This window comes from Pavona decussata, unplaced genomic scaffold, assembly GCF_977016875.1.
Source record: "Pavona decussata unplaced genomic scaffold, jaPavDecu1.1 SCAFFOLD_48, whole genome shotgun sequence".
Taxonomy (NCBI): Eukaryota; Metazoa; Cnidaria; class Anthozoa; order Scleractinia; family Agariciidae; genus Pavona; species Pavona decussata.
In genome coordinates this window covers 1,703,039-1,721,980 of record NW_028145470.1, presented here as the reverse complement: position 1 = coordinate 1,721,980, position 18,942 = coordinate 1,703,039, and the positions used below count along the sequence as shown (strand labels likewise).

General features: G+C 38.9%; 2 protein-coding genes across 4 annotated transcripts in view; one reads left to right on the top strand and one right to left on the bottom strand.

Moving 5' to 3' along the window:
• Positions 1-152: 152 nt before the first annotated feature.
• On the top strand, positions 153-15,808 carry LOC146481700 (malignant fibrous histiocytoma-amplified sequence 1 homolog). 2 transcript variants are annotated; one of them, XM_085107852.1, is made up of 9 exons: positions 153-247; positions 2,008-3,298; positions 4,112-4,485; positions 5,068-5,600; positions 6,454-6,643; positions 7,213-7,476; positions 10,196-10,421; positions 11,876-11,920; positions 12,885-15,808. In XM_085107852.1, the coding sequence occupies exons 2-9, from the start codon at positions 2,074-2,076 to the stop codon at positions 13,157-13,159; spliced, it is 3,132 nt and encodes a 1,043-aa protein (XP_084963978.1). In that variant the 5' UTR covers positions 153-247; positions 2,008-2,073; the 3' UTR covers positions 13,160-15,808. The 2 variants fall into 2 exon arrangements, with proteins under 2 accessions (XP_084963978.1, XP_084963979.1); XM_085107853.1 differs by lacking the exon at positions 153-247 and adding an exon at positions 350-899.
• The window catches only part of LOC146481699 (deoxyribodipyrimidine photo-lyase-like), a 16,980-nt gene continuing 11,834 nt past the window's right edge, over positions 13,797-18,942 (bottom strand). The window contains exons 6-9 of one of the 2 annotated variants that reach the window (XR_014864321.1): positions 18,563-18,840; positions 17,297-17,456; positions 15,066-16,036; positions 13,797-14,991 (exon numbers count right to left, since the gene is read on the bottom strand). Coding sequence is in view for 1 of the 2 variants with exons in the window: in XM_085107896.1 (XP_084964022.1) it covers positions 15,840-16,036; positions 17,297-17,456; positions 18,563-18,840 (635 nt within the window). In the remaining variant the exon portion in view is untranslated. Of the gene's footprint in view, positions 16,037-17,296; positions 17,457-18,562; positions 18,841-18,942 lie in introns of both variants that reach the window. The other variant, XM_085107896.1, reaches the window with a different exon arrangement.

The window sequence follows — 18,942 nt, the reverse complement described above, 5'->3', positions numbered from 1 at the left end:
ATGCGCCAGACCAACCCAGTCACGCGGTACCAGTCCTTCTATTCCGAGAAGAGAAAGCAAAAATATGGTATTTGTACTTCACTTGAAGGTTCCGAATTTCAATTTTCTCGGAAATAACACAGGAAGTATATTTACGACACCTTGCAAGTAATAATTGTGTGATCCGAATGTTTTTATTTCGAAATCAGATGGTGAAATTGCGCAAACATTGATTCACTTTTGGGATGACAAATTCGTAGACATAAGGGTAAGAAGACGCTTCTGTTTTACATTAGTTTTTGCATCTCCTTTTTGCGATCCTAATCGTAGTAATTGTCAGGAAAATATCTGCATATTTATCTATGAAAATTGTGAAGTTTAGTGAGTTATATTTCTGTGAAACTTCTTAAAACTCACCACTGTATATAGCTTATGTAACTCTCGCATAGGAATTCGGTTTGTTTTCTTTGCATTGGGGATCTTTTTGTTAATTATCTGCCAAAGACGGAACTTGCAATTTCAGGGTATTTTACGTAGCTAGTTGTAGTAGGAGATTTGGTAAGATTTATAAACACATCTGCGTGGGGCAGACATTTTACTGTCATCAAACTCTCTCTTGAGCGCAAAGTTCAAAACAAAAACATCTGTGTAATATGTCAGAATATGTTCATTCCCGTCTCCACATCCCACACTGTACATAGGAATAGATGTCACTGCATGCAAGGGATAAGGTGTGGGGTTAATTTGAAAACGATATATTGGCTTGAAGTGCGGTCATTTATAACATAAACCCTTACAATTTAACTCAATGGCAGTATTGTGGGGCATTTGAATGTAACAACAGGGTTTTCAATCACTTTTGTACATCTTTTGCACATTGCACTGTAAACAACTTGTTGATATTGGCACAATTATTCAAGGTGAGAATGACATTCAAACACTAAATTTATTAAACACCGAGCTCACATAGATTAAATGCCACAATGAATTTAGCTATCAGAGTGTTAAGATCTCTTTCAAACTTGAAGAAATGTAGAAGTTTGAATTTCAAGACTCATAAATGACTGTGTATGGCTTGTGGTCTAAAAATGATTTTCTACTATAATTTCTACATACATATATATACATATTCTTTTTGGTGAGGCAGGTCTGCATGTGACAACCTGAAGGCTGGCATGGACCTGCAAATGATATTCCTATCTAAATGCAAAAAATAAAATTATTTAAAATTTGCATTCTTAAAACGATTGAAAGGATAGAATAAAACAATATGATCTAAAGGGAGATACCAATATTTATAAGAAATCTGTTAAAAATATAAAAAGATAGGGTCCTTTGATCGAATTAAACAGGCCTCTTTCTCGAAAAGGCTCCTTTTGATATATTAAAATTCAGCTTGACAATGAGGCCAAGAGGACACAAAAGAAAATTAAATACACTTTGATCATGTTATTTTATTCATTTCTGTTGTTTGTGTCCTCTGGATTTTGAGTGACTTGTTTAAGTTTTATGCCCCTGAACAAAACCTCAGGTCATCTCAGAACTTTTTAGCGGTACCTTTTCCCAAGATGAAATCATATGGTGATAGAGCTTTAATTTTCTCTTTGTGCACCAAAGCTATGGAATAACCTCCCATTACAGTTGAGGAACAGCGCCTGTTTTAATATTTTTAAAAGTAGCTTGAAGACGTTTGTATTCAAGTATGCATTCTGCTTATGATGCATCTTAGTTTTGAATATACTTTTAATAATTGTAATATTGTTAATTTGTTAATTTAATTGTTACCTTAATTAAGGTTTGTAAAGCTCCTTGTGTCATTCCTGGTGGATTTTGGGATGGAATTCCACATGATAGGGCCCCTATATCTTATAATATTATTAATACTTTTTTGGTAAACTCATTATGGAAAATTTATTTATGATCTTGCTTTTCAATGTAATCAAATATTTCCAACTGTCATGCTGACCAAAAATTGTGTGACTGCAATTAAATATATGACATTTTCATTTTTATTGCCTTGCATTGAAGGTTCCTTTGCAATGTTCTTGGTGCTGAGTTATAGATGTCTTTGGCTGCCTTGTGAACCCATCCACAATGGCCGATCATTTTGAATTTGAAGTGATAAATATGGTACCAAAACAGTTACCGGTGATGGAAGAAAATGGAGTAGTAACTGTGGATCTCACTGGCTTTGATCCTTTAACACCAAATGAGTTTCCTATTTTCTCAGAAATCTGTGGTCTTCAGGATCTCAGGTTTTTTTCAAACTACCTCAAGGTGATCCCTGATGGGTTTTGTGAAATCCAGCAGCTTACGATGCTGTTTATGGGCTGCAGCCCTATTAAACCTGACAACGGCCTCTCACAACTGCCGGAACAGTTTAGCGGCTTTTCAGACTTAGAAGAACTGCATCTAGTCGGAAACCATTTTGAGGCATTTCCTTTGCCAGTATGTCAGCTTAGTAAAGTCAGGAAGCTGTACATGGATAACTGTACTTTGGCAAAGATTCCAAAAGAAATCGGCAATATGTCAAGTCTAGTTGTGGTGGATTTTAGCTATAACAGTCTTGGCAAACCTGATAGTTTGCCTAAAGAGTTTTTTCAACTTCCAAATCTGAAGGACTTGTACCTGATAGATTGTCAGCTGAATGAACTACCTCCTGAGATAGGAAATTTGAAGAGTCTGGAAGGTTTGAGAGTAGGAAAGAACAATCTATCAAGGCTTCCAGAAGAGTTTTACAATCTGACCAATCTCAAAAAGCTAAATGCTGAAAGGAATGGGATTTCAGAGTTATCACCAAGGATTGGAGAACTTTCCTGCTTAATGCTTCTCTTGTTGATGGAGAACAAACTCACCACTTTGCCAGATGAGATCAAGAATTTACAAAGCTGTATACACATCAATGTTTTTGACAACAAGCTCACCTGTCTGCCCCGCTCCATCATAGAAATGCCAGCCCTTGAGTCGCTAATTGTTGATGGAAACAACAATCTACGAAGTCCACCACTTGATGTCTGTAGTCGGGGACTAAACAGCATTAAGGGCTACTTTGAATCATTAGCAGTTGTTGACACACAGGCAGTCCATTCACAGCGTCTCAAAGTAGTTCTGCTGGGTGAAGCTGGGGCTGGAAAATCAAGTCTTGCATATGCTCTGGTCAACGCCAAAGCACTTGCACATCCAGATGGTGAAGCACACAGTACAGTGGGTGTAGATTTTTACACTTGGCGGCCAGTTCTTGATGGTGTGGAGTTTCATATTGTGGACTGTGCTGGACAGCGGCGTTACCAACTGACTCATCCATTCTTTCTTTCCTCAGGTAACTAGTGACTTTTGATGTGAGTTTAACTTCTCCTTTTGTTTCACGAGGGAATGTAAGGCAATTTGAAAGGAGAATCTAGCAATTTATCAGAAGTCACTTTGAGCTTTTATCAGGCACCCTTTCAATTAAAAATGAAAGTACTGGTACATTTATCATTATTACATGTATGCCATGGATCAGTCATATCTATTATCCAGTAAATGATGGTTCCAGCTTTTAGAGAGTAACTGTTTTTAGGTAGATTTGACCATTCAGATTAAAAGAGGCTATTGATTGGATTGTGTAGTTTTAAATAAATTTTATGTGAGATGTTAACAACAGCCTCCGTGAAAAGCAGCCTTTATTGTTTTAAATATTATCCTTTATAATTGTAGTTATTTGGTAGATAGAGAGTTATCATATTCACCTGTGCATAAGTCGACCTTTTATGAACTAAACATCAGTCCTTAAAATCCCCCTCGACTTATAGGGTTAACAAGGTCTGGACCACACTGTGGAAATACTGTGTATAGATTAAGTTATCTTGTCTTATCTTAGTTCCAGAAAATATTCCTACCCTTAAAATATGGAAGGGATTCTTATGGCCTTCAAGACACCCCCCCCCCCCCCTCCCCTTAGAATTTGTAATCCCATATTGGCAATGATCATTTGGTGTGAAATTGCATGAGGTATCCTATCACAAAGTGTCCCCCTGAATTTTCTGTCAGGAGAGGTCCTGGCAGTTTTTTCTCTCCATCGGTGAAGCAGACATATGTCAACTGGTCTTTACTATTAACATCATGATTTTTTTTTTTTGCCTTTATCATTTAGAGGCTCTGCACATCCTGGTCGTAGATCTCTTCCACTATGAGCAAACTGACAGCTGTTTTAGCAGAACTGTTGGTGATTGGCTAGATCTGGTGACATCACGCATCTTGAAGCCGCGGATTATGATCGTTCCAACTCATTTGGACAAATTTGAAGCTGGTGATGACATGAGTGTCAAGAGTCGATGTGATCACATCCTGGATGGTATTCAACATTACTGCAAAAGCCAGAAAGCACTGATTGAGCGTGAAATTTCTGAAAAGAAATTAAAGGAAAAGAAAGGCGTCAAAAATCCTGTACAGGGTGGCAGTGATCCTGAATGGAAGAAAAAGAACCCTCCCGTCATCTCTTCTGTTCTTTTTTCTACAGCTCTATGTGTAAGTTTTTTTGTTTAATTTGCTATTAATAATCTGCCACGAAAATGTAGCTTGGAGGAGCAAGTTTGCATGCAGTTTTGCTTGAAGTACAAAAATTATGAACAGATTAATTTCAAATATTCTAAGTGAATTCCTTCAGGAAATATTGTTCCCATGTTCTATCTGCTGCTTTACGCTTCCTTTGAAATAAAACCTGAAAGAATTCAGGGCCACATGCAAAACCTCCAGTGAATCTGAGCTATTAAAAACAATTACGAAAGGGGATCTGAAAAATTATTCAGTTCAGTTAGGTCCCACCCCTTCATGTATAAGTGTTGTAGGTTAAAATGAATCCCAGGTTAAAATGATTTCAACCTAGGTTAATTGTATTTTCTTTTGTTTCAGACGTAAATTACCCAACCTTAACAAAAGAAAATCCAAATCAACCTAGGTTGAAATCATTTTAACCTGGATTTATTTTAACCTATAAGTACAAAAGCTTGTGCATTCATCCAATCACCCTCATGACGTACATGTAACTAACTTTCATGCTGGTGCTTGTGTTAAATATGCTGCTATTTTATTCTGAACTGTTTTCTTTAGAGTGAAGCCTGCACGCCGATTCCAGATAATGAAAGCTACATTGCCATGGTACCAGTAAGTAGCATAAGAGAGCTCACTGGGATTATGTTGCTCCAGGACGAGATCATCCGTGTAGCGAAGGATGGCCAGCTCTTTCCTTCTGTGGGCAGAGATTTGCCAGAAGATTGGATTAAACTTGAAAAGGCAGTGAAGAAACACAGAAAGGAAAATCATGTCCGATGCATGTCCTATGAAGAGTTTGAAACCTTCGCTAAAGGATGCACTAACCTTTCTTCCATGGGAGTCAAATCTGCCATTACATACTTGGATTCAATCGGAGAGTTGAGATATTACAGCAGCATACCATCTCACTATAGTGTGTTCATTGACCTGCGATGGTTAGCAAAGCTAGTGAAGTGCCTTTTTCGTCATGATCTGGAGAAAGCCCTGGAGTTTGACGAAAACTACTTGAAATATGGCGTCATTCCTGGATATTTTGAGGACCTTAAGAAGAAGCTGTTAGAAGAAGCAGTATTGTCACAGGCTCTTTTAAGGTAATTTAAATGACTTACGGCCAAATTGATAAAGCTCTCCAAGATTAATATGTATCCTCAACGTAGATGACAGCTTTGTTAATTAATCTAGCTCCAGTGTCATAATAGTGTTACAAAATAGTTGTATGTTCTGTAGCAGTGTTTTCCAGGTCAGCTTGCACTGTAGTAATGCAAAGCAGAGTAAGATGATTACTGAAGATTACTGATGATTTTGGCATTTTTACCTTAAGGATGGTGCCTACTATTGTTACTGCGCATACGTTCTGCGCATCGCGAGATACTCGGGTTTCCTATGGGTGGTGCCTGCTAATACAGGAATATTTTTGTGCAGTTTAAAAGTATGCGGAGAAAGCAGAACTTAGCAAACGCTTTTGGTATCTCGAAAGAAAATTGGGGGTAACCATGCATTTTTCAGAGATAATTTTAAAGCTTCAATTTAGGAAAAAATCCCATACATTGCTTCATATTGGCGCTTTTTAGAGATATTATTGCTTAATTATCTCTGAAAAATGCGTGGCTACCCCCTATTTTCATTTTGGATTCCAATAGGCCTTCCTAAGATCTGCTTTTCCCGGATAGTCATAAACCGCACAAAAATACTTCGATATTAGTAGGCACCTTCCTTAATGGAGAGAGAATTAGACATGACTGTGCAGAGATTTGAAATTTTTCTTCAAGATTTCTCCAGGAGGGGATTAGTGGGCAAGACTTGAAAATCAACCTCTACATCTCCAAGTAACCATGTACCAGAATTGATGTGTCAATTATAAATTAAGTGTGTGTCAACAAACAGTGTAATTGGCAGTTTATGTTACTATACTTTTTCATGTAAATGTTGTCTCATTCCTTTAAGGTGTCTCTGGGATGAAATCAATCTTGATGAGGAGATGTTTCCGCATATGGTAGAACTCCTGCACCATCTTGGTCTTGCATGTCAGATGCCCTCGGATGGCTCTGGGGAATCAAATCTTTTGGTTCCGTGGTTTTTAATTGAATATCCTGATGCTGTGGAGGCTTTTTCAGAGAGCCTGCTGGATGACCAGGTGCAGTAAAAGTTTCACTTCTGAAAACACTCAAAAACATAATGCAAGAATAATCACAATAATCAACATGCTGCAGGAAATACTCCTGAAGAGCTGTCATAGATATCATAGAACTCAGCTCTGGAGTCCAATAAGATGATCACTAGCACCACTATACCTCCTCAAAACACTGATACCTCATCTATACTTAACCTTTTAAGCCCTAACAGTGATCAGCATCAAATTTCTCCTTGTAATATCAATGCTTATTCAATCCCTGAGGTCATGAGAATTAAGGTTTTGATCACCCAAGGTGAATGAAGTTTCTTGATATTTTAGTGCCTTCTCCTCAGTGTGTTTATAAGAAAAGTATGTGGACAGGATAGGAGAATTTGTTCTTTGGAATTAAGGGTTAAAGGGTTTAATAACACAAATTCCATTGTATTTTTGATCCTATATATTAATATCCATTTCCAGTGTGCAAATTCTATGCAAAAGCTTGTTCACATGTGCATTGCAATACTTATGTTGAGGGAAGAAAATAAAGATATGGGCTTAAAGTCATTGGAATTACTTCTTTCAACCAACAGGAAGAGATAAACCTGCTGTTTATGATGGCCTACCTGCCTCCAGGACTGTTTGATCGATTACGGGTTCGCTGCTGTTCTCTGGACTTTGAATACCTCAACTGGAAGGACCATGTACTGCTGTTGATTGATGATTACCGAGTGCTCATCCATAAGCACAAGTATCCACGAGGAACAGAGCCAAGTTCACCAGCCATCTACATCAAAGGAAGAGGACCAAAGGCGTGCTTAGAGAGGTTGTGGGAACTACTGCTGCAGCTTGTTCAGGTGAATATTGCATAATTATTGCATACTTAGAGACTCTGACTTTTCAACTTAATTAATCTTTTAAAATCAGGTCCTGTTTCCTTACATTTTCCATTGTGTTACAACTATCAATGTTAAGCGATGGGGTAGCCTGCAATGCAGGCATTTTCAGGCAGCATGTGAGAGCCAGTATCTCGGTTAGTTGTAGCCAACAGTTTTGATTTTCAAAATCTTAGGGAGCTGGGGAAAGGGGGAGGGGGAGGGAGGGAGGGAGAGAAAATGCCTGCCCGTAATAAAGGCTGTGAGAAAGAGAAACACACCCTAATTAGTAAATTAATTTGTCTCTTCTTCTTAATTTCAGTCTAATACCCACCCTATTGGTCACACTTTCTCCTCTCTTTAATGTCCTCTCTATCCAAGATGCCTACTATAGTGCTCAACCAAAATAATACACCTGCATTGCAGGCTATGTACTGAAGCGGCAAGCCACAGGTGGATTGAGCTCATGCATAGGACTGCTGTGTTGTTTCTTAGTTATGACTAGAAACTCTGTTTCATGTTGTCTCTGTTGATAAAATCAGGCGAACCTTCATGCTGGGTATCCTGTGATGGACTAGCATCCCATCCAGAGGGGAGTAGTAATACTCCTAGTCACTTCATGCTGGGTATCCTGTGATGGACTAGCATCCCATCCAGGGGGGAGTAGTAATACTCCTAGTCACTTCATGCTGGGTATCCTGTGATGGACTAGCATCCCATCCAGGGGGGAGTAGTAATACTCCTAGTCACTTCATGCTGGGTATCCTGTAATGGGCTAGCATCCCATCCAGAGGGGAGTAGTAATACTCCTAGTCACTTCATGCTGGGTATCCTGTGATGGACTAGCATCCCATCCAGGGGGGAGTAGTAATACTCCTAGTCACTTCATGCTGGGTATCCTGTGATGGACTAGCATCCCATCCAGGGGGGAGTAGTAATACTCCTAGTCACTTCATGCTGGGTATCCTGTGATGGGCTAGCATCCCATCCAGAGGGGAGTAGTAATACTCCTAGTCACTTCATGCTGGGTATGCTGTGATGGACTAGCATCCCATCCAGGGGGGAGTAGTAATACTCCTAGTCACTTCATGCTGGGTATCCTGTGATGGACTACCATGCCATCCAGGGGGGAGTAGTAATACTCCTAGTCACTTCATGCCGGGTATCCTGTGATGGACTAGCATCCCATCCAGGGGGGAGAAATAATGCTCCTAGTCACTTCATGCTGGGTATCCTGTGATGGACTAGCATCCCATCCAGGGGGGAGTAGTAATACTCCTAGTCACTTCATGCTGAGTATCCTGTGATGGACCAGCATCCCATCCAGGGGGGAGTAGTAATACTCCTAGTCACTTCATGCTGGGTATCCTGTGATGGACTAGCATCCCATCCAGGGGGGAGAAATAATGCTCCTAGTCACTTCATGCTGGGTATACTGTGATGGACTAGCATGCCATCCAGAGGGGAGTAGTAATACTCCTAGTCACTACATGCTGGGTATCCTGTGATGGACTAGCATCCCATCCAGGGGGGAGTAGTAATACTCCTAGTCACTTCTTGCTGGGTATACTGTGATGGACTACCATGCCATCCAGGGGGGAGTAGTAATACTCCTAGTCACTTCATGCCGGGTATCCTGTGATGGACTAGCATCCCATCCAGGGGGGAGAAATAATGCTCCTAGTCACTTCATGCTGGGTATCCTGTGATGGACTACCATGCCATCCAGGGGGGAGTAGTAATACTCCTAGTCACTTCATGCCGGGTATCCTGTGATGGACTAGCATCCCATCCAGGGGGGAGAAATAATGCTCCTAGTCACTTCATGCTGGGTATCCTGTGATGGACTAGCATCCCATCCAGGGGGGAGTAGTAATACTCCTAGTCACTTCATGCTGAGTATCCTGTGATGGACCAGCATCCCATCCAGGGGGGAGTAGTAATACTCCTAGTCACTTCATGCTGGGTATCCTGTGATGGACTAGCATCCCATCCAGGGGGGAGAAATAATGCTCCTAGTCACTTCATGCTGGGTATACTGTGATGGACTAGCATGCCATCCAGAGGGGAGTAGTAATACTCCTAGTCACTACATGCTGGGTATCCTGTGATGGACTAGCATCCCATCCAGGGGGGAGTAGTAATACTCCTAGTCACTTCTTGCTGGGTATACTGTGATGGACTAGCATCCCATCCAGGGGGGAGTAGTAATGCTCCTGGTCACTTCATGTTGGGATCCTGTGATGGACTGGCATCCCATCCAGAGGGGAGTAGTAATACTCCTAGTCACTTCATGCTGGGTATCCTGTAATGAACTAACATCCCATACAGGGGGGAGTAGTAATACTCCTAGTCACTTCATGCTGGGTATCCTGTAATGAACTAACATCCCATACAGGGGGGAGTAGTAATACTCCTAGTCACTTCATGCTGGGTATCCTGTGATGGACTAGCATCCCATCCAGGGGGGAGTTGTAATACTCCATCAGTTCCTGCTATCCTGTTATTAAGACAAGCATCCCATCCAGAGGTTTGTAGCAATACTAATAGTCACTTCATGCTGGGTATCCTGTAATAGACTAACAGCCCAATCTGTTGAAATCTTTGTGAACTTGTGAACTATGTACTAAGTGTTCCATATCTTTTTACATCCACTTATATGCTCACCCAAAATTGATTTCATTTTGCTTAAAAATATTAGGAGACAGATGCACTGTTAACAGAGTGGCAAAGACTGAGTGTGCAACGTTTTTCATTGTGCCCACCCTGTGCACAAAAGAGAAAGTCCAAACCAGACCTTTTCCCATGTAACTGGATGAGTTCTACTCCACCAAGAGTGCAGCATGGCTCACAGACAAGGATCTGCAAAGGAAATAAGGTTTTTAAAGGAGAGAAGTTTGATACCAGTCTTATCTACCCTCCTCTTGGTGAGTGGCCAGTATAACACCTTAACCCCTAACATCAAAAAACAAATTCTCCTATCTTATCCCCATACTCTTCTTATAAAAGTACTGGAGAGAAGTTATTAAAATATCAAGAAAATTTAGCTTGGGTGATCATATCCTTAATTCTCATGACCTCAGGGGTTAAATAAGCATTGATATTACAAGGAGAAATTTGATGATGATCATTGTTATGTTACTGTCCTGGGTTGTTCAGTTTGTATTAGGAAAACATGGTGGTGTTGGCAATCTGCATACAAAAATAATGAGAACAAAGAGACTTTTTTCAGTAGAGACAACCTCCTATTTCAAGAAAGGTTCTGTTGTGGCTCTTTGAAAATTTGCTGAAAGTAAAGAATATCTCTACTGGCAAACCTACTACAAAGGTATTAATTTAAAAGTTGATTGCACACATTTTTGTTTATGCTATTTCCACCAACATTTTCACAGATTTGTACTCAAGATACCCGGGAAAAGGTTTTGGTCTGTACAGCAATCTTAGATGGTCATATAAGATCCTAGATCAGGATCCAATAAAATCTTACTATATTGAGTACTTTAAGGGGGAGTGCTGGTAACTCCTTCTCTAAGGGTAAAAGTAGTGAATTATAATTCAATTCAATCAAATTCAATACATTTATAAATATACAAGGCTTAAACATCAGGCCCTAGATATTATAAAAATAAATTAAAACATGGAATGTAAATAATCTGTTGCATACCTACATGTAATATTAAATTTAATAAATGGGGAAAAAATGCCTGCTTTCCATGAATAACATTCAGAACTGATAAAGAAACCACTGCAGCCAGATTTAAAGCTACTTGAGAGGTTGTGGTTGCTGCAGCTTGACAAGTAGACTGTTCCACAGCCATAGAAATGATAAGGATGCATCTAAATCAGTCGCTCGACACTTTAATCTGCCTAACAACTTGTACAAACACATCACAGTCAGGCATTTCTCTCATCATCAGATGGTAACACAGAAACCTGCAAAACATAAGAACAAAAATTCATCTTCCAAATCGGCACTCTTAATCCTCACAGAATCAGTAAATTATTTTCATTTCACTGATTTATCTTTGTTCTTCACATCGCTATGCTCCCATCAATAGCATAGCTCCTGTGCTAAAACTAAAAGTGATACAGCCCACAATTCCTTGATTCGCTTTGACGAAGGACTACCACTCAAAACGTCAGCACTCGAATCTCTTTACGGTGGCCAATTTACCTTCAGTTATCAACTCTGCCAATAAACCAAACATTCATTTTTCACGGCACTATGTGCATCCCTATAGTATGAGCTTTGGGGGCTTTACTTTAAATTGAGTGCTGCCTGATGACTCTCTACCTCTGCTGAACATAAGAAGAAATTTTACTTTAAAGTTTAAACTGTCTGAACAACACGGTAACAACAATCCCTTTCCTTTCTTTTCAGATGTTGTAAAGCGATTGCTGGACACACCTTCGGGTTCAGAGCCAGGTACTTGTTTTAAAATTTTAGTTGTACTTTTTTTTTTGACCAGCGAAGAAATAATTATAATTCTCTTAAAACTCTGAATTAGTTGGATTTCTTGTACACATCAAAATTAATACCGGTAGTATCATCTCTCCTGATGTACATTTTGATGATATTATGCATGTGGAAACAGAGAAGAAAATGTCCCTTCACACACTGTTGAGATGCTGTAACCAACATTTACTGTTTACATTAAAAAATGTAACCAAGATTGTTCCTCCCTATCTAGGTCTGCCAGGGCAGGGATTATTAAATGTGGGTGAAAGCCCTGCCACAGACTAACTGATCCCATCCAAGGGGGAGTATTAATACTCCAAGTCCCTTTCTGCTTGTGCTCTTGTGATGGACTAGCATTCTATCCATGGGGGAGAAGTAATAATATGAGTCACTTCATGCTGGGTATCCTGTGATGGACTAGCATTCCATCCAGGGGGGAGTAGTAATACTCCTAGTTACTTCATGCTCGGTCTCTTGTGATGGACTAGCATTCTATCCATGGGGAGAAGTAATAATTTGAGTCACTTCATGCTAGGATCGTGTGATGGACTAGCATTCCATCCAGGGGGGAGTAGTAATACTCCTAGTCACTTCATGCTGGGTATTCTGTGATGGACTAGCATCCCATCCAGGGGGAGTAGTAATACTCCTAGTCACTTCATGCTGGGTATCCTGTGATGGACTAGCATCCCATCCAGGGGGGAGAAGAATAACATGAGTCACTTTATGCTGGGTATCCTGTGATGAATTAACATCCTGTCCAGGGAAGAGTAGTAAAAAAATACTTTTAGACAATTCATGCTGGTTTTCCTGTGAAAAAAAAGAGAGTCTTGTCCTCAAGCCAGTAATGTTAGCAAGCCCTGTACCTCTTCACACTAGTAGTACAATATGTACCGTCCAGTAAAACAGTGAGTAAGAATTCTGTGTTCAGTTGCAGAAGATGTCCCAGATGGGCTCATTGCTGACCTCTCTCAGCAATTGGCCAAACACTGGAACTTGGTAGCAAGATACCTAGGTCTCCAGAATGATAAGGTTGATGCACTGGATGCAGAAAATAATTCAGTTGGTGACAAGATCATTGCTATGTTAAATGCCTGGAAACGTCAGCTGGGAAAAAGTGCAACAAGAAGCAGCCTCATGAAGGCATTGGTGAAAGCTGATAGAAAAGATTTAGCAGACAAAGTCAAGATGTACAAGGAACAATAGATTACTCTACAGGAGAGTTTGCTCTGAAAAAAAAAATAGCAAATGAATAGCACAGCAGATTAAAATCACCCATTTTTAGGTCAACTTTTTACCCACAGAGCCTCTTATACAGCAAAAAAGAAAACAACAACAACAACAACAAAAAGCAGCAGTACCACAGAAATGGTCACACTTTAGGATTCAGATTAAGTATCAGATAAAAATACTTACTATTTGGAGCTTGTATCAGCAAACATGGGAATAAGCACCCAGAAGCTATGACATAAAGCTCACTTTATTTACCCAAAATGTGTGCAGAAAAGAACTACATGTATTTACATAAAATTATTACATATTAGTTAATTGAAGTGGAATTAATGATTAGAACAAATTTTGTTCTAACTTTTGTCAATTCACGTCATGCATGACTGGTATTTTTGAAATTTGAACAGGGTTTTGAAATTTACATGTCAGTTTCGAACATCACCAATGAGATTTCATAGTTCCCATATAAATTTTCCTAGTATATTGACATTATAAAGCTATGAATTTTTCTTTACATTACAGCTTTTTAAGTATTTCAAGGAAAACAATTTCCCAAGCATTTTGAATCCTTTTTCTTTTAATGTGTCTTATTTTCCAGAAAGATTTCCAGAGGAATGTTCAACATTCCATTCACATGTCGGACATTATGGAGAAATTCGAATGTTCATTTCGTTCTCGGAAATACTGGTCACGCATGATGTGAATTGACTGTGAACTATTGGCTACATTGTTGCAAGTTTTGGGGGAGTTGCAGAGTAGTATTTGTTGTTAATAACAAAATTTTTAATAGTAGTTTACATCAAAGTGCTTTTGCTGTTTTAGAATGACAAGAAAATTAATATTTTATGTGAAATAAATGTTCAAAGCACTATAATGATAAAATCATGAGAGAAAAAAAATGTTATTTGGTATAGATGACATGTGTAGTTATATTTACTTTTAAAGCAAAGACAAAAATATTTTGGGAATGTGAACCAGAGTAAGATTTTATTTTTGTTAAAGGACAGTGGATGGCTGTTGTCTTGTTAGTATAGAGTGCACTGTTGAAAGGAAAGATTTCAACAAGTGATGTGGCGTTAGATCAGCGTGCAATCTTTCCAGGTTGTATTTATTGTTACTTCACGTAAAATTTGAACCTCTCGTCAGCAGTGGATGTAATCATTGAAAGATTCACAGATCATGACCTTTACTAAATGTAAGAAAATTACTCAAATATGAACAAACTCAACATAAAGCAACTCAAAAGTCATGCCAAGTGCCAGAAAATGCTGAATATTCAGTCCAAAAATTTATGAATTATTAAACCCAGCATTGATACAAATCTCTTTACTGGTTTCCTAACATTAAATTAAGACTACGACAGACAGTCTTTCTAAATAATCTCTGAAGATACTGATGCACAAAGGTTTTGCTAGGAGAGATGACTATCTGAAAATCACCACCAGACATAATTTTATTGCACATTGTATTTTGTTTTTTGGCTATCATGTTTTGCAAATCATTCTTGCAGTAAAAGAGACAGATAATTATAGATTTTTTTTATTTGAGACAACAGCGAGATTTAGAATTACAGTTACGACAAATGGCAGAAATGACCATGTGATCACATTCATCCTTTATTTGCCGCTCCCTGTTTTCGGTATCTCAGTAAAACTAAGTAGTTTTGCATTAGCCAGAAAGACCAGAATTGTTTTGCACTATTCTGATCAGCATACTGTATTTCGCGGACTGGACTGGAGTGGACTGGATTTGTAAAATGAGGATTTGTAAAACGTGGACTTGTAAAACGCAGATTTGTAAAATGCAGACTTGCAAAGTGGATTTGTAAAACACAATATTGTAAAACACAGATTTGTAAAATGCAGATTTGTAAAACGAAGACTTGTAAAAGGTGGATTTATAAAACGCAGACTTGTAAAATGTATTCTGTAAAATTCTTTACAGAAACGTACATTCATTCATGTACATTCAACATGGAGGATAGTGAAAATAAATCTATGAGTAAAAAGTCGAAAGAAGTTGCCATGATTTATAATAAATCATCAAACAAATAAAATTGTTTTTGTTTTGTTTCTTTTCTTTTGATTGTTTACCAGTCCGCGTTTCACAAATTCGTGTTTTACAAATCCAGTCCACTCCATTCCAGTCCGCGAAATACAGTATGCCATTCTCATCTATTCACTAATTTTTTCAAGAAAACATAAACTTGACTTTCTCCATTTGCTGTAGACGTGATTCTAAGTCTCTCTAATATTATTTATTTACCATAAAGTTTGTTTCTCAGTCACTTCATTCTCACTACTAGTTCATTTGATCATGTATCATTATTAGACTTAATGAGATGAAGTTTGATGTTGATTATAACGAGGACAGGAAGAGTTTTTAAAAAACAAACCGGGGAAATGCAAAACCCAAATCAGATCCTGTTGAAAGTATAATTTGTAAGTGATTGTCCCAAAGGTTTAGTGTATCTAACTAATGTGGTCTTGGAAACATGAAAGGAGTTTTGGACTCAAGAACATGGAAGCATGTAGATGGCAGAAAAACAACAACAACAACAACAGTATCCATCAGTGTGGTTCAAAAAATTCTTAGTTTTGTAAAATAAATATGCAAAATGTTTAACATGTCATGTCTCATTGTTTCAAAGTTAAAGTTATTTTGTCTTTCGTTTCTTGTTTGCAGGGCTTTCAACTGTTGTGCCTTTAGTCTTTGTTCCACCATGTTTCCTCACAAACTCTGCTACGTCAAATTTTCTCTTGCAGCCGTTATAGTTCATGTAGCGGATCTTTCCAAACACTGGCCTCTCAGCCCAACCTTGATCATGTATTCCACACACTGACCACATACAACCTGCGAGAAATGAATAGGCATCCACTTGTAAATTCTCCTAACTGTTGTCCACATATTTATAGTAGTTCTAGTTAGGAGAATTTGCTTTCACATCAAGACATTCCATCTTTGAAGGATGTTGTCTTTTGTTCTCATGCCCTCAGTAATATTATTAATTAAGTAATATTGTAAGGAGAAGTGAGATATTGGCTAGCAAGTTGCCAGAAACTCTTACAATTTGCACTGTAAAACTCTCCAAATGCTTAAACTGTCTAACTTATCATTAGAATCAATCAAAGTAGGAACCCTGCTCTGGCTAGGCCTCCAAAAATTGAAAGTTATTTTCATTCACTCTCAACTATGCACTCTCAGAATGTTAACTCCTTCCTCTTGTTTGTAAGCCTAGTACTATCATTGAATTTCATGCTCTCAAAAACTTAGAACTCTTTTAAGTCATCTCTCAACTCTTACACTCCTGCGTGAACTCTCATGCACTCAAAGAGCGTGAACTGTTTTCAGTTCTCCAGCCCAATGACCAACTCCAGTGTTCCAGATAAGAGAGGGAGTCAGGTCAAAACCCCAAAAACTTGCTTCTTTGACCCGATAAATAGAATGGTCATAAACTTAAGAAGATTTGGAGAGAACCAGAGCTATTGACCCATCAAAATCCTTGATTGACACCCTGACCTTGAAAGTCATCTGGAACACTCCAAATCTCATTAACTCGTTAAAGGTTTTAAATCGTACTGACTTTTGTTCTGATTTGCCCCAGGCTTTACACATCCCTTCAAAATGCATGCTGATTTGGGAGATGCTATATTGGCCATTCTTAACTCGGCTACCGACAAGCTAGGACAGTGGATACCAAAGCAGGGATACCCCTTTGGGAGGAGGGCACAGAGACACACTAGTAAATACCCTACTCAAGGATACCAGCAACTGAAGTGCCAAGGAAGTGGTGACCTGCATGCTGCAGTACAAACTGTTGGGATAAAAGTGTAGTTCCAGAAAATGTCCACACTCCCTCCCTGCACCTGGATTTTCCAACTCCTTGTGAGGGGGGGGGGGGGGGGGGGGTGGGTATGGATATTTCCTGGAACCATACAGTCCATTCTGTGTCTACTGCAGCAAACAATAGATATCAATGAACAAGTGAAAGATTGAGCAAATGAACCAGTTAAGACAAACAAAAGCAGTGACGCATGGTAAAGACTCCCTAGTTACGTAAAACAGCTGTTTATGAAATATTATAAGCCATCTAATGTCAAAAGGCAGCCTTACCCACATAGCCATTAGGATCAGTACCATCCAATGAGAACTTGTCATTAAGATAAAGAGATATCTCAAGACCTTCTTCAGGGGATGCTGTCCACTCTAGAATTTTCTTTGCCCAGTACATTCTTAGGAAACCATGCATTTTGCCTTCATTAACCAACTGAAGCTGAAAAATGAAGACAATATATTTTATATTTACAGTGCAATGCAAAATATTGTGAGCGTACCAATCCCTATGAGCATCTGATGCACTTCAAACATTAACGGTACTACTATAGGTGACCACTGTCTGAAGAAATTAATGACATGATTTGATGGGATTAAGGAATCAATGATAAGGACAAGACACAATTTCTTTACCATTTGCCAACTAGCCTGCGAACACAGACTTATTTCCGGCTGTCGAGATTCTCTCCACCAGAGAGAATCTCAACAGCCAGAAATACGTCTGCGTGCGCAGGCTATTTGCCAAGAAATTCTGGAAATTTTGCTTGGGGTTAAGTTATCCTTCCTCAAATCTCTTTTGGTTTGTCACGCAATCTTTCCTCCCCATGACGAGCCAAAAGAGCGTCTGCAAGGGAGGCTAAACTTAAGTACAACATACTGGTTTAAAGGTTACACAGTCTTACTTTCCAGTTTCAAGGGCCTCCTAAGGAATTAAGTTAGTTTAGTTTCCATCTTTAGGATTTATATGTTTCAGGATTAAAAAAAGCCATGCATTTTGCTTCAACTGAAATCACAAGGTCTTTTTGGATCGTTAACAATGGAATATACACTGTTTATTCGATTAACTGCCCTGGGCACTTATTTAATTTTGGGCCCATGATGGTGGGCGCTTATTATTTCCCCAACATTTTCAGCAAGCAAGGACATTTTTAGAGAATAAAAAAACAAATGATAACAAGTTTATTTATCTTCAACAAGACAAAACAAATGTAAAAGCTGACATAAACAAGCCATAAACAATATAAAAGTTCATTGACTACCCTATCTAAAACCAAGTTGTAACACAACAGATGCTCCTCATACTTCACGCTGGGCTAGTACAGAAATGATTTTTCTTGGGAGGGGATGGGGTGGGCGCTTATTAACTTTTTGGGCTCTCAGAGTGGGCACTTATTCGAAGGTGGGCAGTTAATCAAATAAATATGGTACCTCCTAATGCAAATACTAGAGATGTTTTGGTAAAAATTAAACGATTTCCCTACTCGCTTAACAGTTAATGATAAACAACCCAGGTGAAGTCACACTTATTTCACAATCATGCGATACCTGTGCAGCATTCCACAAGTCGTCATGGGTGTGGCCATGCTCAAGTTGCTCTCTTGTGTAAAGATATTCACGTTTGTCCTGTGCATGATCCTGCAGTGTTTTCTGAGCCCAGTCGTTTGCACCTTTTATTGAGTCGTAATGATCTTGGTTGTAGAAGCAAAAGTTGTCGGCTAATTCTCTCCTCACCACAGCTTCTTCAATGAATGCCTCAACAGACTCCTTTGCCTTGCTGCGGAACTCTCGCACTCTGAGGATGGCTCTTTGCACGCTAATCTGACCTAGGTGTATATGGAGAATGTCCGATAATTAGAGAATGGAACATTTGCCAAAAAAAGCCTTGATTTTGAGGGTGACAGCTTAATGTTACAGCATTTTGGCAT